The 18,551-nt window shown below is 40.7% G+C and overlaps 1 protein-coding gene across 7 annotated transcripts in view; it reads left to right on the top strand.

Annotated features, from left to right (window-relative positions):
* Positions 1–17,654, top strand: part of OGFOD3 (2-oxoglutarate and iron dependent oxygenase domain containing 3) — a 90,915-nt gene extending 73,261 nt beyond the window's left edge. For 6 of the 7 annotated variants that reach the window (XM_043497421.1, XM_038371499.2, XM_043497422.1 and 3 more), the window contains one exon: positions 15,113–17,654. In XM_043497421.1, the coding sequence (XP_043353356.1) occupies positions 15,113–15,249 (137 nt within the window). In that variant the 3' untranslated portion in view covers positions 15,250–17,654. Of the gene's footprint in view, positions 1–13,861; positions 13,918–15,112 lie in introns of all 7 variants that reach the window. The other variant, XM_043497418.1, reaches the window with a different exon arrangement.
* The last annotated feature ends 897 nt before the right edge of the window (positions 17,655–18,551 follow it).

Here is an 18,551-nt window from a genome sequence, read left to right as displayed (position 1 = left end):
GCTAGCTGATATTTCATTAAAATAAGAGCTCCCACTAAAGACCTTCAATGTTAGTCATTTCATCTGTTTATTCACATAAGACTTAGGGTTTGTCTACACAGGGATTCTAAACTAGTTCAAGTTGAGTTAATCTGCATCATGTGTATGCTAGCATTTGAGAAGCAAGGCATCATAATGCATTAACTCAGCTCTTATTGCAAACGCTGGTGTCCTCTTGCAAAGTGGACTAAGTTTGCCGAGAATAGAATTAGTTTGTTCTGTTGTTCATGTGCATGCAACAGTTTCATATCACTTTTTGCATGCCTCCAACGGCATGTCCAATTCAATAAAACTTTATTTTTGATATATTACTGTTTGTTGTCCAATAATAAAAAGAGTTTGAAATTCATCCATTTGAACTCAACACTGCATTGAAGCCAGAAATCTCTTCCATAAAGATGAAATAATTAATGGAGTTTAAAAATATTACATAGGCAAGTCACACTTCCAACACATATTGACTGTACCACACAGCTCACCATGATCCCAAACACCCCTTTCTTTAAAAATTCTGCATCCTGGTTTGGGGCGCAAATGATAGACACATGAAAGATTGCTGCAGGAGCCAGCTATAAGTGCATCTTTCCACAGAAACTCAGGGCACCCCCCTAAGGCATCTCCAAAAAGAGGGAGAGAGGAAGTGGCCAGCATAAGGGGTTGGGGATACACAGCAGCAGGGGTATGGTAAGAAATATGGCAAGGAGGTAGATTGGGAGAGAGACAGCAGGGGGAGACAGCCCTGGGTTGCCGGGATGCAGATGAGAAGAAGGGATCAGAGGAGAGGTAGTAGAGTGAAGAGGTCTTGATGAGATGCAGAGAGGGCAGTTTTCACTTCTAAATGATCCGTTAGACTGTCCGCCTTCCTTTGGGGATTAATATGTGAAGTACGAACTGCTGATATTTTGAGAAGCCAACTGCGATGGTGGAAAAAGACAGGCAGGGTGGGAGTCTGTTGAATCTAAAAAAGCATGTGTAGGCTTAGTGTTAAATGGACAGCTTAATTACTTCTGTACTTAAAAACTATAATTTAAAGAAGTTTTAAATCCAGGTGCTTGTGCATTTAAAGTAAAAATGTATGCATGAAAGTAAGAAGAATAATTTAGAGAATTACTGGCCACGTGTGAAAGAGTTCAGCAGGTTAATCACCGATTTTACAAATAAAGATCTAGTAATTTCTGGGTCTAGAAAATGAATTCAGAACAATAATTTTAACTAATAATTATTCAGTATCTATGGTAATTTTAGTCTTCTCTGGGCATTAATTTCTCCAGCGTGTGACAGATTTTTCCAACCATCTCTGAGGGGAAAAGAGCAAGAGATGTCCCTGGCACAATTGCTCTGATGCGGAGGCATTAACACTGGGCATCTGGTCAGGAGGAATTGCCTGCTTTTCTGTGTTCTGTTTTTTCAATTACTAAGCTGTAGTCAGTCCCTCTAGTGTGTGCACCTCTGTTCACAAGACCAAGATTAGGCAACATTTTCCAAAACACCTCAAGCTCAAAGTGACTGTGATGAATTCAGATCCTATGCTTGCATTAGTCTTTCTGTGAGAAATCAGACTTGCATAGGTGAGCATAGCATTTCCTTACACTGGTGAAGCAACTTGTTGCTTTGTTTGTGTTATGTCAGGCTAATCAGGATTTAGTGTACCATGAGAGTTAACCTAGTGATGCCAGATGTTTATTGGTTTGTGTTCTATTTCTTTTTTCATGTTTGCCATTATATTATGCTCCAAAAGGCAGAGCCTTATGATTCTGCAAAAGGAATTCATGTTTCCTATTTCTATAATATGGCGAGTGTGTGTTTTAATTGTGTGGCTTTCATATTAATAAAAATGAAGAGTCAGTGGCTCGGGATGTTGCTAGATGCAAAGTGCTGCCCAAGTTTCCCTTCCATGCTAACTTAACCAATGAACCTTAGTTTTGCCCTGTAGCATGCCTGTTAGTCTGAGCCTTTCTTAGGCAAGCTGCCAATGGTACCAAATTGTCACAAAAGCCACCGCATAATTTGATCCAAAGACAAATATTTACTGTGCACCATCAAACTCCTTTTCATTCGTTGTATAAACTAGCATTTGACCCTAGGGACCAAACTGTGCTTTGGCCTGATCACTGTGTAACTCCACTGACTTAGTTTTTGCTGTAAGTAAGGATAGAGGTTATCCACAGCTCTCTGCTAGTGCCCTTGCTCCCTCTCCTCCTGCATCTTAGCCTGCAAATTAGCAGAACACCTACAAATCTGTTCTAGCATCCAGAGACAGTTGTTAAACTTGGCCCATGCCTGAGCTGAATTCAGATTATCAGTATAAAATAAGAAATGAGAGCTGGGAAGTCCAGAGGGAGTACACACCACTACTCTGCAGCTGGTTGTAGAATGCTACATTGCTATGAGAAGACATCTCAGGAGCTCTTGCTTTCAAGTCAAAGTGTCAAAGGAATTCCAGAAAAGCAGTTGCAAGGAATCTGATTGGCACATCTATAGGGTCCAGTACTGCATCTACAGAGCTTGGGCTCTGTGCCATATTGCTCGTACATAGAACCACACATGTTCTATGGTTTTGCAGCCCTGGAATTCATCTATTGCCAGAGAATCTCAGCAGTCATTAAAAAAAATAACAGGTTTCAGAGTAGCAGCCGTATTAGTCTGTATTCGCAAAAAGAAAAGGAGTACTTGTGGGACCTTAGAGACTAACAAATTTATTTGAGCATAAGCTTTCGTGAGCTACAGCTCACTTCATCGGATGCATCCTAAGGTGCCACAAGTACTCCTTTAAAAAAAAAAAGTTTCCAGTTCTTATGGCTGCGAAAGCAAGCTTGAAAAAATATAGAGAGCATAATCCGGTACAGCAATAGTGCCTGAGTTTGCAGACAGCCTGAAAGTATGGACCTGAGAAGTATGGCTTCCACCATTCGTTGCAGTCAAGGCCCTTGTGGATACTGCAGTTCCATGGTACTGTCATAAAACAATCTCAATTTCATGTTATATTTACTTATTTAATAAAAGTCTCCTTGTGTTACAGCAAATATTTTGATCCAGTTGTTTCCCTCGGGATACAATGTTTCTTGACATTTTATATTAGAATGAATTTTCAATTAATCTTAAACAGATGACAAGGATAATAACCAAATAATTTTGTTCCATTTCTCAGGCTTCTCTCTTAGTATTACTCAGCAGCTGAGACACAATTTGTCTTCCTTTCCTAAGTAACAGTTTTAGGCTGGTAAATATGAGACAGTCAAACCTGTCAGTGCAAAGGGGGAAAATGCCTGATTTGGTCTGGAACCCTTAAGAAACAGTTCCTTCTTCGCCTTGCTTTGGAAGAGAAGTAAGTTACTTCATCCTCCTGTGGAGCAGCTTAGTCTCCCCTATGTGCCCACTCAGCTACTCTAGCCAGTTAGTAGAGGGGACAGAACAGAGCTTCTACCACTTCCCTGTCCCTCTCTACCCCCTTTCCCACCCATGTCTTTGCAGGGTGGAGTGTTGAGTGAGTAGCCCCCGTTATTTCCCACAGCTAGTCACAATCTGAACAGAGCCAAATAGGGTAGCGTGGGGGTGGGGGTGGAGGGGGCATTTATTCTCTTTACTTTCCTGTGTGGTTCAGAAAAGGCTGTGACAGCTTAACTCAGAGTCTGCAGTCCATCTTTGTGTTGTCACTGCCCCCAGGAGCTAACAGTTAAAATGGAGAGTCTTTACAAAATGCAGTTGGAGACCCAGAGGACAATGCTAGCTCAGATAGATTTTTACAGGCAAACTATCGACGCTTGTGATTGCCTGCAGTATGGGGTGTAATGACCTTTAGCTACTGAGTTAAAGGACTCATGCTGCCCTTACACATGCTAATATTAGAGACATTACTCAGTCCATGTAGTTAGTTTCATGATGGAGCTTTCTGTTGTTTCAATAATATTTGTTATGCTCCCTTGTTCTAGTATTTTCTACTATTTATATTATAACTTTGCTTTATTTATTTTTCCAGTCCCAATAAGAGGAAGAGAAGGATGTTATAATACTAAACATGTATATTGCTGATTTACATCTTCAAAGTACTGTACCAATATTTATGAATTAATCCTCTCAGATGCCCTGGTAGGAAGAGTCAATAAGTATTATCCTCATTTTACAGATGGGGAATCTCAACATACAGAGATTAAGTGCTTTGTTCAAGGTTATGCAGCAGATCAGTGGCATAGCTGGGACTAGCATTTGAATGTTCTCCTTTCTCGGTCCACTAGATTACACTGCCTCTCAAAATTGAGGTCAAGGTAGTAATGTTAATACTGAAAATGGTTTATATTCTGAGGATGAACCAGATAGGAATGAAAGATGATTCTAACATGATTTGTATATGCAGATGTGATACTTACCTATTCTTCGGCTTCTTCTAGCTGTGGTTACCTCCTCTGAATATAGCCAAAGAGATTAAAACTAATTCTCTTTCAGGTTCTTCTCCAGCAAAGGACAACTGTTGCCAGCCCAGTAAAAACTGGGAAAACAAATGTGGTGTTTTGCAAAAGCTTGCAGCATGTACCGGTATTTGTCTATTGTTTCCACTCACAACGCAGTTTGAGTGATTGTACTAATATAGCAGCTGCTATTGTACATACTGGAGTCTTGTTCACTTTGGTAGTCTGTTCAGTGTCACTGACTGGAATTCCAGTGGTTTCTTGATCAGAATTAAGGTCAAATGGAATTCACAGTACTGAATCTTGTGTCTAATGCTCAGGCTCGTAAACAAGAAATTCCTGCGAGTCAGAGCAAGAATCGGCTTCTTAGGAACAGGAAAGAAAGTGGGGGAAGGAAAGTTTTTCTAAATGATAAAGATCTTATCTCTCTTCCCCCCTCCACCCCAAATTATTTTTCTCTTTTTCTTAACAACACAAGCTTCCCTCAGCCTGATAGCATTTAATGAGTTCTGTGCCTGTCAGGCACTAATGACAAAGCACAGCTTTGATAGTTATTTGGGATTGATCTCGTTGGCAGTTTCTCACCATAGACAAGTGGCTTATGTGGAGATGATGGCTTTTTATTGTGACAGTTTTCCCCGCACACAGTTTCTGTTTTCTGTTTACAGCAGTTTTGTAACCGCAGAGCAGGTGTCACTGAGGACAGTGACAGAAATAGAGAGAAGCAGCCACAGGGCTTCTCCATACTATCAAGGAGATTGGGGTGTTGACTCTGTCCGCCCCCCACCCCCTGGAGCAGAGATTATGGTTTATTTTCTGAACCCCAAGAGAGGGGGTTTTAGCCTTATTTTAAATACATTTTTTGGGAGGAAAAAATATGCTGCTTAGCTGAGGTCTTGTCATGCCAAGTTCCAGACCTGTGCACGTTTCTGTGGTTCTGAGAAGCCCATGGAAAGACTGATTATTGCTAACGCCATCACAGTCATTGTAAGTCTCTCAGGCAGGTCCGCAGATGAGGCTTGTTCCCAGGACCCATGTTCCTTTAGAACAGCGATTCTCAACCTGTGGGCTGGATGGTCACTCAGAAGGCTCTTTTTGGGTCACAAGACTACACCCCACACACCCTCCTGATCAGCGCTTTTTATGCTCCATGAGGAGGAAATGGGCATGAATTGTATATTAAAGACTCCGGAAACTAAGCAAGTACTGTGTTGTCCAGGTGTTGCAGTGACGGGGAAAATACTAATGACTGAATTGTGAATGTTCTGGATGAAATTTATTCTTCAGACAGCAGGTTAGCTCTTCTGATAAGAAAAAGGATGATTCATGCTACCTTTGTATTTTTGCTGTTGACCTGGTGGGTAGTTCAGCTTGCTGGGGAGTCCATAGGGAAACAGTCTCCTTTTTGCAGATGCAAAACCTCAGCTGGCCATTTATTTGGGGCCTCGCTCTTTAAGGCTCACTGGGATAACATAATTTTCCTTCTTTATTTTAAGATAATACATCTTATATTATTTTTAAACCTCCTGGTCATGGATTGTATTAAGGACCCTGTGATGCCATTTTAACAAGAAATGCTCATAAATCAAATTGACATTTATGTGCTGAGAAATAACAATCAAGTCTTCTTTAATGAAGCAGAAAAGTGTGCTTGAAAAGAAATCTGTTAAGATGGAAGGAGGGGAAGCATCCATCAAAGACAGTTTACAACTCAGAGAATGAAAGAAAAGTACAAAGGAAACAATAACAGAAATTCAGAAGGACAGTGTAAAGTTGTAAGACAAAAGTCACTCTTGGCAGGAAAATGTAAGGATCTATAATATGCAAGTTTCATATGGAATGAATGGCTATTTTTAGCTCACCTATTCTTTTCCATGTGTAATACATCACTAGTTTATGTTTCTGCGTGGAAGCTCAAAATATAGTCTAGCCGCCGCAGTGGTTTTCACAGTCTGCATGATTTCTAAATAGAGAGGTTATATTGTAAACATATCCCCTCCCAATCACAGCATCCATGTGACAACTACAGCAGTTGGCTATGTGAGAAAGTAATGTTAACAAAGTATATATGTATTTTTAACTGCCTTTAACACAATCTAGCATCTGGAAACAACAGCCAAGAGCATGGGACCAGCTGGCTCTTTGTGAATTGTGGTTCACAGCTTGTGAATTGCTGGTCTAACATCTTGGACCAAAAGTTGATTCATATCAAGGACAATGACAAACCAGGAAGAGCCTAAGTCTGACCTCACTCCCTTTTTTTGGAAGCTGTTTTCTAAGTCATGTTTTGTTTTCTTGTAATAATGAAACTTGTAACAGCTCCTAAATATTGTGGATTAAAGCTAGAGTATGGCTCAGAGAAGGTTCTTGTTTCATTGACGAAGTCTAAAGCCTGTACTGCATGTGCAAACACAGAAGTAAATTGCAGTTCTACCTGAAAATCCCTCTGGTTAGGCAACTTCTGCAGCAGTTCTGGGTGAGCTCTCAGACTTCAAGCACATGGTGCTGCAAAGAAAATTCAAACTCTGGGTGGGTCTTCCAGCTGTTCCCAAAGAAGCAGGATGTTTTCACACAATACATCATTTTTGCCTTTGGTCACTGTTCTAAGCAGAACCATAAGTGCTCTGCTTTCATGCACGTGTCTCATTATGCCTTTATTCCATCTAATAGTTGAAATAACTATGAACTGTTTGACTTGTCAAAGTCTCTATTACTGGGGCGCTTCATTTTCATTGATGTCTTTTCCCAGGATTCTCTGGATAATGAAAATACAGTCGCTTCCTCAAATGGTTTATCTGCTAAGTGTGGACTTAAGCATTCTCTGGAGACTGCTCTCCCTTTGTGCATTTTTAGCCTGTTAAGAATAAAGAACTACTGCATTGTGGTGAGGGTACAGGCGCTACTTCCAAATTCTCCGACTTTGGACGCATGGTGTGCATGCGTAACCCTCAGTGGAATCCAGTAGGGACCATCACTCGAAGAAGAAGAATGAGTTTGAAGTACTAGAAAGCAGTTAGTAGTTTTAAAGTGAACATTTTTCTTAATAAACCTCTATTGCTACTGAGAGCTGGATGCATAAATTCCCCTGCATCAGGTTGAAAATATACCATTAATAGTATAATTCCTGTCCTGACATTCATCACACACAACTTTTAGGGAGGTTGCAAATTGTCTTATGAACGCCTGGAATGGTACGGATTAGAGTCTGTTACGCGCTTTGCTGCAGCGTAGTGTTAGCTAGAAAGTTTCCAGGTATATTTCTCACTTTAGGTTTAATTCTGTGAGCCACAGAAGAATCCTTTAAATGGCAGATAAGGCTATATTCAGTATCAAACTGTACAGTGGCTGTGATTCAAGTATCGAGATGTGATATTTATAACTGATAAACACCTGTGATTTGTTTTTCCCTGCAAACTTCTGCATAAGAAACTTTACCACAGTTTGGCTGGGTATGTTTTTGAAAAGGACAGTTGCAGCTTATTGTCACTAAGTTGCCTCAATACTAGTGATGTCTTATAGTTTGCTTATTGTATTTTGAATACTGCCTTGTTGCATAATGAAAGGATTGCAGCCAGGCATATTGATGTGATAAACAATGGATTGGCTGGATGAAGATCAAATTAATTCAAATAGAGACCATTGACAGGGATTTTTAAACAAAAGCACTTAACTTGCCTCAGTTTTGTTTGTATTTGGTTAACATCTCATGTTGCTTACCTGACCACAGCTTGTTCGCTTGGATCAGGGGTGGCCAACCTGTGGCTCCGGAGCCACATGCGGCTCTTCAGAAGTTAATATAAGGCTCCTTGTATAGGCACCGCTGACTCTGGGGCTGGAGCTACAGGCGCCAACTTTCCAGTCTGCCAGGGGGTGCTCACTGCTCAACCCCTGGCTCTGCCACAGGCCCTGCCCACACTCCACCCCTTCCTATCCCTTCCCCTGAGCCTGCCGTGCCCTCGCTCCTCTCCTTCAGAGCCTCCTGCATGCCACGAAATAGCTGATCGGGAGGTGCGGGGAAGGAGGGGAATACCCTGATCAGTGGGGCTGCCAGTGGGTGGGAGGCGCTGGGAGCGGGGCAGGGGAGCTGATGGGGGGCTGCTGACGTATTACTGTGGCTCTTTGGCAACATACATTGATAAATTCTGGCTCCTTCTCAGGCTCCTTATCCTGTCTTGGATAATCTCTGTGTTTTGTGCTATCGCTTAAGGTAGATGAAGAAGATAGCCCTGATCCTCTGATCCAGATGAGCTGGGCCTCCTCTAACTCAGGGTGCAGGAGGTGTCAAAGATCAATTTACATTACTGTGAGTTACACCTGATAAGGGACATAAAAGGCAATAAGAAGAGGTTCTTTACATACATTAGAAGCAGGAGAAAGATGAAGGGAAAAGTAAGTCCTTTACTTAGCAGGGAAAAAGAACTAGTAACTGATGACCTCACGACAGCTGAGGTGCTCAATGCCCATTTTGCTTCAGTCTTCACTAAAAAGGTTAATGATGACCAGATACTCCACACAGTTAATATTGTCAACCGGGGAAGAAATGCAAGCCAAAATAGGGAAGGAACAGGTTAAAGAATGTTTAGATAAGTTAGATGTATTCAAGTCATCAGGGTCTGATGAAATCCATCGTAGGGAAGTCGAGGAACTAGCTGAAGCAATCTCAGAGCCGTTAGCAACTAACTTTGAGAACTCCTAGAGGACAGGAGAAGTCCCAGAAAACTGGAAAAGGGCAAATGTAGTACCTATCTTTTAAAAAGGGGAACAAGGAGTACTTGAGAAATTATAGACTGGTCAGCCTAAGTTCAGTACCTGAAAGATACTGGAGCAAGTTCTTAAACAATCAGTTTGTAAGCAGCTGGAGGATAATAGGGTTGTAAGGAATAGTCAGCATGGATATGTCAAGAACAAATCATGCTAAACCAACTTAATTTCCTTTGTTGATAAGATTACTGACCTAGTGGATGGGGGGAATCAGTATACATAATATACCTTGATTTTGGTACGGTTTGACACAGTTCTACATGACATTCTCATAAGCAAACTAGGGAAATGTGGTCTAGATGAAATTTGTATAAGGTGGGTGCACAACTCATTTAAAGACCATATTCAGAATGTAGTTATCAATGGTTTGCTGTCCAATTGGGAGGGTGACTCTAGAGGGGTCCCACGGGGGTCAGTGCTGGGTCCAGTACTATTCAATATTTTCTTTAATGACTTGCATAATGGAGTCGAAAGTACGCTTATGAAATTTTGCAAATGACACCAAGCTGTGAGGGGTTGCAAGCACTTTGGAGGGCAAGTTTTAAAATTCAGAATGACCGTGACAAATTGGAGAATTGGTCTGAATACAGCAAGATGAAATTCAATACAAACAAGTGCCAAGTACTTCACCTAGGAAGGAAAAATCAAATGCATAACTACAAAATGGAGATAACTGGCTAGGTGGCAGTACTGCTGAAAAGGATCCGGGGGTTATAGTGGACCACAGACTGAATCTGAGTCATCAGTGTGATGCAACTGCAAAAAAGGCTTATATGATTCTAGGGTGTATTAACAGGAGTGTTATATGTAAGACACAAGAGCTAATTGTCCCGCTCTTCTCGGCCCAGGTGAGGCAATAGCTGGAGTACTGTGTCCAGTTCTGGGCACCACAATTTAGGAAGGATGTAGACAAATTGGAAAGAGTCCAGAGGAGAGCAACAAAAATGATAAAAGGTTTAGATAACCTGATCTCTGAGGAAAGGCTGAAGAAACTGGGCATGTTTAGTCTCGAGAAAAGAAGATTAAGGGAAGACCTGATAAGTCTTCCAATATGTTAAGGGCTGTTATACAGAGTACCGTGATCAATTATTTTTCATGTCCACTGATGGTAGGACAAAAAGTAATGGGCCTAATCTGCAGCAAGGTGGATTTAGGTTAGATATTTTAAAAAAACTTTCTAACTCTAAGGCTCTGGAACAGGCTTCCAAGGGAGGTTGTGGAATCTCTAACATCAGAGGTGTTTGAGAACAGGTTGGACAAAAACCTGTCAGGGCTGGTCTACTTGGCCCTGCAACAGCGCTGCGGACTGGACTTGATGATTTCTCATGGTCCCTTCCAGCCCTACATTTCTATGATTACTTTTGTGTTTCACCAGGCCTGGGGCCAGCTTAGCTGTTGGCAAAATTTAGAGCAGCTTCCTGGGCCCTCTAAGAAGAATTAAGGCAACTGGGGATGGATGGAGCATAGATGTTCCAGCCATGCCCCCTACTGCCAAAAGCCGAAGGAGGGAGGCTGTGCCAGCTGTCCATCACCCAAGGATTCTCAGCTGGCTGAGAACCAACCTTATGGCTCTTTTGTTGCCAGAACAGCACAAAGAACCAGTTCCCTTGCTTGCACCTTCTGCTACTCTGCTTCTTGGGGATTCCACACACGCCCTGCAGCTTCCATCCCTGCCCTTCAGCTGCTTCCACTCTACGCTTTCTACAACCTGCTCTTCCTTCACACCCTTACTCTGCGCTGTCCTTCCCAACTTTTTGTTGCCTTCTCCCTCAACAGCCAGCTTTCTGTTTCTGCCATTTCCTGCACTATCTGCAGCCTCTCTGCCCTCAAACATCCCCACTCCCTCTTCCACACCCTTAAAAACCCCTTAACACACCTGATAAATTACATTGTTCATATTAATTACAATTATATCAATTATATCAATTACATTGTTCTAATTAATGTTCATAGAATCATAGAACTGGAAGGGACCTCAAGAGGTCATCTAGTCCAGTCCCCTGCACTCATGGCAGGACTAAGTATTATTAATGTAAAAGCCATTTGTTCTAGATGTGTCTAAAATTTATTTGTATCAAAATTGCTTCCCAGGTGAGGAAAAAGGACGGACTCCCTTCCCCCAGTGCAGGAATTGTGAATTCTTCAGCCACTCAGTATCTTCTTCCTTCTGTGTTTAATAGTGTTTTGATGCACGGTAGTGATAAAAGTCATTGTACAGAAAAGGTGGAATTAAAGAGTTAAATTTGTAAAAGAAGAAAATTAAAATCACATCCTGGATAGTTCAAAGGATCAACTTCAGTTAACTGACTTAAACAATTAATTGAAACATCACTACCTTGATTTGTTCCTTATCTTTTTAATAAGAGTTTGAACAAAAATACTTGAAAGTCAGTTTAAATGAACAATGGCAAAGCTAGTTATTTAGAGAACCAGGTACATGGATGGAGCATAAAGAGAAAACTAGATAAGTAAATAAATACACTCAGGGCAAACAAGCTTTGAATTAAGTCCTTGAGAAGATGCCGGCATGTTCATTTTGATGCTCAAAGGATAGTAATACACTGCTGTTATGTGTAATGCCTTTCATTCAGAAGAACAGGACACCAACGGTCATTAGAAACTGCGCGTGTTAATTAATATACTATATATAGCGTACCCACCACTGACATGCAGCCACAGGCAGGGCAGAATGCAGCATATGATTTTGTGATGCTATTCAGCATTTAGGAACAGAGGTAACCAAATTAATGATTTCGGTTCGGTGGCCAAAACAGCAAATCTGGAAACAAATTCTGCTTGTTTCAAGCCTAAACTGATTTTTTTGGGGGGCAAGTGAGGGTGTTTCTTGCTGAAACGAAAAACCAAAACATGTTGTTTAGGTCAAATGAAACATTTCAGAAATGTCAGGTTGAAACAATGTTGAAATTCTTCTTTTTGACATTTCCAATATTTTTATTTTCATTTTTTTTGTTAACTCTATTCACATTTGACCCAAATTCATAAATAGGTTTGGTGCGCCAAAAAATGCATTTTTCAGCAAAATTACTATTTGCTGAAATGTTTTTGTTTAGCTCTTAGAACATGTTCCCTATGTAAATTTGAATGGCAACTGAATCCACAGGGGCAAGATTTGCTGTCAGCCTCAACAAAGCAAACAGCAGGGATTAGTTTGTGAACCAAGGCTGCAGGACTTGTCGTCTTATTGAGTTCTGATTAATGAATGCTACTTAGAGCATCTAAATGCACTTCCTACATTAGCAGTGACAAAGCTTTTGGATCTTTTTAGTTAGTATTTCTTCTCTTTCCCCCCCCCCCCATAATTAGCTGTTTGTGCCCAGTTCTGGAGTACAGCTTGCATAATTGGAGCAGTTTACCTCCGTGTGGTGCAAACTGCAGTAGTAAAACAGTAAGGCAGCCAAATGACTCCGGTGGCAGGCATCTCATAGACAAATATATTGCATGCCAGAGTCAGATTCTCAGTATGGGAGTTCCCTAAGATGAATTTATAACAAATCTCGGACTACTGTGATCAACGGAAAAATTGCCTGAGTAGGAAAACATGGGATTCAGATGGGACAGTCATGTAAAGAAAAATACTAGTCTGTCAACATGCCGCTTCAGTCTGAGTTAGGACTGGTCTGCACTACATTGGTAAATCCATCTAACTTATGCAACTTCAGTTACGTGAATAACATAACTGAAGTCGACGTAGTTAGATCCACTTACTGCAGTGGCTACATCTCCCGTCGACTTCCCTTATGCCTCTCGGAAAGGTGGAGTACACAAATCGATGGGAGAGTGCTCTCCCAGTGATTTAGCGTGTCTTTAGCGTGGATTCAATCGCTGCATCGATTGCAGCAGTGTCGATCTATTGGTAAGCGTAGACGTGTCTTTAGTTACTTAACTCGTTAAATAAATAAATTCTTACGTTGTTCATGGACAATTTGGAGCAGTGAAAGATTATGCAAGTGTTAGTGTTCCCTTTTTCTTGATGCTTCATTTTGAGCATTTTGCCTTAAATGTTATCTGGTTATTTTGATAGCACTCAGTCTATGTAAGCAGGTAATTCGTCTGATTTTAAACTGGACAGTCCTCTTTTTGTGTGGTTTGTCCTCCAATCAGATAAAATGAGATAAAAATGGACATGCCACTTTGAAAAATGTTCCTCTCTGCCCCTCAGTGTGAGAGGTCATGTGGGCAGGCCAGCACACTCTTCAAAATGGTGATCTCTATGCGGCGTGATCTCATACGCATCCTATGTGTGAGGTCACAGCAGTGGGGGTGAGCCCATGCCATTCCTGGAAGTACCAGAATGTCTGGTATTCTGGGAATGCATGAATAGCCATACTAAGTCTATGGCACTTTAAAAAACACGCTGAAACCCTCTAGAATGCTTCTACTCGAAAAGTCATAGGTGGTAAAGCACTTAATTACAGGACTAGAGCCATTTGGTCGTCATGAAGCACCGCCAAACCCATTCATTTGTGGAATTGTTCTCTTTCTAAGGAAAGAGCAATTGGAACTGCATTGTGATATAGAACTTTCTGATCTATCTGAAAAATGAATATTCTGATGGTGCACAAAGAGATTGCAAATACCTGAACAATGGCCTGTGCCCTTTCACAGCTGCTTATAAAATCCACTCTGGCTTTTTCCAGGTTGGGAAATTACCTTGTGAGATGGATTTGTGATGTTTGATAGTGAGGAAATTTTGGTAAGTTACTGGCTTTTTTAAGAGCCTCTGTTGCAAGCCAGTGATAGCATTTGAGAACCTGGATAATCAGCAGTGAGAAAAAGAATCAAGCTAAAAACTTCTGCTTTTCACTGTCTTTTGTAGTTATATGACTTTAGTCCTTGTAAAAACACCCAACAAATTAGAGCTAGGTTCTTGCAATTAGGTGCAGCCCATAGTGGGAAATATGGAGCCACCTGACTTAGTGGAGCAATGAGAGAGAAACTGCCTCAGGGAGGCAGTTACTTACCCCATTTTGTGGAGTGCAGCTTACTTATCCCCACCATGTGTAGCAGGTCAATTCTGCAGGCCTGTGTTTGAGGGATGGAGCCATGACACACACACACACTATCCCCTTTAGGGTACCATGTGGAACAATCCCAGTTTGCCCCAAAGATGCAGACACTGTAATACTGTCTGGCCCTGATAAGCCAAGCAGTTTTCCAAAGAGGGTTGCTCATGCTGTTTCCCCCTTCCTCCCCATGGACTCTTGTGTAAGGGCCATACTAAATCATGTTCATAGTGAGGTATGAAACTCTGGATCTGTTTTTACGGGTAGAAAAGGGTGATGTCCTCTGCAACCTGTACATAGTCCTGAGGCTACCCCGCCCATGAGACATGTCAGTGGATGGGACTCTGGCGTGAGTCAGTCCATGCTGTTCCTAAGTTATCTAGAGGGTTTTCAGTTGAGTGGGGAAATTAATTTTTCTTTCTTCTTTGAAGGACTTTTTGCTACCTTTGCAGCACTCCCTGCTCCTTTGGTCCATAGAATTAGAGACCAGTGTGAAAAATCAAACCCAAGTCTCATTCCTGGCAGTTCAGTACGCAAGTACTATATCTTTATCAGGGCAAATTAGAAGTGGATTCATACTTTCCCTGGCCTCTATCCACTCTTTATCAAGCTCTAAGGGACAGCTGAAACCTGTGTCTTCATCATTTTAGCACAAAGGTTTGATGAACTTTTTAATCAGCTTTAGTAAGCTGTCTCTGTTTTGTCCACAGTTGTAATATCATTTGTCTTCCTGGTGATAAAGTCCTGAGTTTTCAGTTACCTAGAGAGCAGTTAAGCCTAAAGAAATAGAAAATGGGCCAAGACATAGCAACATCACACAGAGGGCCACTAGTCAATGGTGTGGAATAGGCCCTCTCACCAATATTCTACTTTTGTCTCTTCCAGGCCGAGTTTCCTTTTTCACCTCTGGGTCGGAGAACCTTCATCGAGTGGAAAAGGTTCGCTGGGGCACTCGTTATGCCATTACCATCTCCTTCACTTGCAATCCTGACCACGGCATTGGGGATCCAGTCTTAACGTAGTCCATCCTGGGAGAGAATGTGAGGTCGAATGGAATGATAGAAGAAGCCCTGTGAGGGGAGAAAATGGAGATAATTTCCTGTGTAAATTCCCAATCAATTAAAATTTCCCTACCCTGTATTTAATATAATGTAACATCATTTTCACACATCTTCCTCCATAAGTGTTGCAAACAGTGCCTTAAGGACCATATTTAATTCAACATTCTGTTAAAAGGGGTTGTTTTTTTTTTTATTCATCCAATTGAGAAAACAAGTTCTTCTTGATTTTAGGTTACTTCACTTTGAGAAATGCAGAGAATATATTGAACCAAGTTCTGCTGGGCCCTATGCCATTGTTAGCTGGTGTAACAGACCAGAATTTGGCCCTTTAAATCTTGTCATCTCCATCTGGTCACAACACCTAAGATAGAATAAGAAGGATATTATCATCATGTTGTCCAGACTTTGTTCTTCCTGCAACAGATTCTCTTAGTCATGGGCATTATTTGCAAATACACATGTGGTTTTGTCTACTGGAACTTACTTGAACTGTTCTTTAAATTACTACAGATATTTAAAGCTAAACACGGGGGGCAGGGAAGGGGGAAGACATGGTCTCACCTCACCTAATGCAGGTAAGGAGTGTTTAGTATCAAGTAAAATTAGGAAACTAAATTGTCTGTTTGGTGAGTCAATAGTCTAGGGCTTTAGGAGAACAATCTCAGTAGTGCAACAGGGATGGCCAAAATGCTAACAAGATGTGTCCTATTGGTCTGGCTCTGATCAGGAAGGAGCATTTGATGTGCTTGGCCCTGGGTTGTTTTTTGTTTTTTTCAGCTGCATCTCCATAGTGAACATGAAGGTAGTTACACTCAGCTGTTCGTGTGAATTGTTTTGTTTGAGCATTTTAATGGTTAATTCTTTAAATATAATTAAAGGAAATTTCAAAATGAAAAATAGTTTCCAAGTTTAAAAAATCTAAACATTTTGGAAGTCTAAACAAAACATTTTGATTTTTTTTTTCACTTTTTTTTTTTTTTTAGGATATTCCACCCAAGACCATTCTGTGAAATTAATGAATTCAGAAAATGTTTTTCAACCCTAAAGCTGCATTTTTCCACTGAAAAAGTTTGCCTAAAAGTTTTGTTCAGTTCTATTTTTATTGGGTTTAATTGGCAATAAAGCACTTTAGGCATTTGATATTTGGTTGAAGGGTGCTCTGATTTTGTTGTCATGTTTCACACCACTCAACTGCAGTCATGGAACAGCTCTTAACTTTCTGGCTCAAATAATGAACCAAGTTGTTCAGAAGTTTCTGAACAATTTGCTTTGGCCTAGTGTGAAGCTTTGCCCTTAACCAGGGATGCTCATTTATGGTATGTTTACTGGAATAATGTATTTCAAGGACTTTAGAAAATAGTGGGTTGTGCCATAAATATAGAACTAGTAACAAAACAAATGACTAATCTTGTCAATTACCTTGCTTTATTGTGGTAACTAAAGGATTTTCAGATTAGCATTTTGATAATTTTATTGTAGGAGAAACAAGAAGTTTCCTTAGGTACTGAGTTCTGATGCAAGTCTTCTATTGACAGTATAGTGTGAATTTGTGTCACTTCTGAAGGAAGTGAGTTACAGCTTACAAGAAACTGCTTTGTGACTGCCTGCATTTCACATGCTTTTGTCCCCTTTTTTCTTTTTAATCCACTTTTGACATTGGAAATGTTTAAATATTGGAGGATTCAACTGCAGCTCAGTATAAAAAGGGGCTCTTCTCATTGGTTCCATTGGTAGAGATATCAGTTGACATGTCTGCAAGGCAAATCTGCAATAAGTTTTTCAGCTATCAGCACACCAAGAAAGACCAACTCTTTCCATGTGAAAGAGGAAAACTTGTCAGAGTGGCTGGATCTAAAGAAATAAAAATATTGAAGTTAGTTGGCTAGCATGTCTAAAGGCAAGATTGAAAACCTGTTGATGTCTGTAGAAAGGCTCCTAGTGACTTCAGGGACCTTTAGATCAGGCCTTAATTGTACACTTATGCAAGAACAGGATGAACAACAGCAGATTCCTTGGGTTAGTTTTGTTATTAAAGCTATCATGTCATTTAAACTCAATTCTTCAGTTTTTTTTAGTGAGTTACAAAAGAATCTTCACTGCAGTTTGCCACTTTAAAGTGTTTATTGGTTATTTCTGTGTTTCACACAGGCTGAATTGTGTTGAAAATAGCACATCTTTCAGAACCACCTTCTAAAATGCACTTGTTTTAATGCACCAGAGATTATTGTTATATAGTTGCGGGGGAGGAATCTTAAGCAGTCCCCCATTCAGGTTTTTCATACTTCAAAGACTGCCTACAGGACTCTTTTTTTGCATCTTCTTCATACTGTGAATTCTGACTGACATTAAAACATAGCTAAGAACAAGTTGTGTGTGTGTTTACATTTATAGTGAGATTTCCACCTTAATATTGATGTTCTCAGCAAGATGGTAATCAAGTCTGTCAAATACCATTGCCACTGTCTACTTATGTGCTGTAGTTTGAAAGGGAATCAATATATTTTAAAAAGAAGAGGCATAGTAACTCAGACATCTCTTTTAGAGTCCCAGTGCCAATCAAGATTTTTATACTGAAGCTCTTGCATTTGTCTACTAAAAGTAATATCTGTAGAGAAGAAATTAGAATTGGAAATGCAGTCTAAACTAGAAGATTCTGATTACTGCCTCTAGCTACAAAAAATAAAATAATAATCAGAGAAAGGTGTCAATTTATAGACCCATAGACTGTAAGACCAGAAGGGACCGTCATGATCATCTAGTCTGACCTCCTGCACATCACAGGCCACAGAACCTCACCCCACTTCTGTAATGGACCCCTAATCTCTGGCTGAGTTACCGACATCCTCAAATCATGAGTTAAAGATTCCAACATTTGCTGCTGTTCAAACTAGCAAGCAACCTGTGCTCTGTGCTGTAGAGGAAGGCCAAAAAACTCCAGGATCTCTGCCAATCTGACCGGAGGGGAGGGGGAATTCCTTTCTGACCTCAAATAAAGCAATCAGTTAGACCCTGAGCATCTCCGTGAGACCTACCAGCCAGACATCAGGGAAAGAATTCACTGAGCCCTGCCCAATCTAGTGCTCCATCTGCAATCATTGGTGATATTTGCTACTAGGAGTCGCAGAACTAACTACATGTGGAGCTCAGATTTCTCAGGCAGTATTGGCATTAGTACTTAAACATACTGTAGCTTAATGTGTCTCTGATCCTTCTTTGTTAATAGTTTTCAGTATCTGAGTTTCTTTCCCCAATAACTTTGCCTT

Source organism: Dermochelys coriacea, chromosome 14 (genome assembly GCF_009764565.3).
Source record: "Dermochelys coriacea isolate rDerCor1 chromosome 14, rDerCor1.pri.v4, whole genome shotgun sequence".
Classification (NCBI taxonomy): domain Eukaryota; kingdom Metazoa; phylum Chordata; order Testudines; family Dermochelyidae; genus Dermochelys; species Dermochelys coriacea.
The sequence above is the reverse complement of the archived record's forward strand: the minus strand, read 5'-3'. Positions and strand labels throughout refer to the sequence as shown.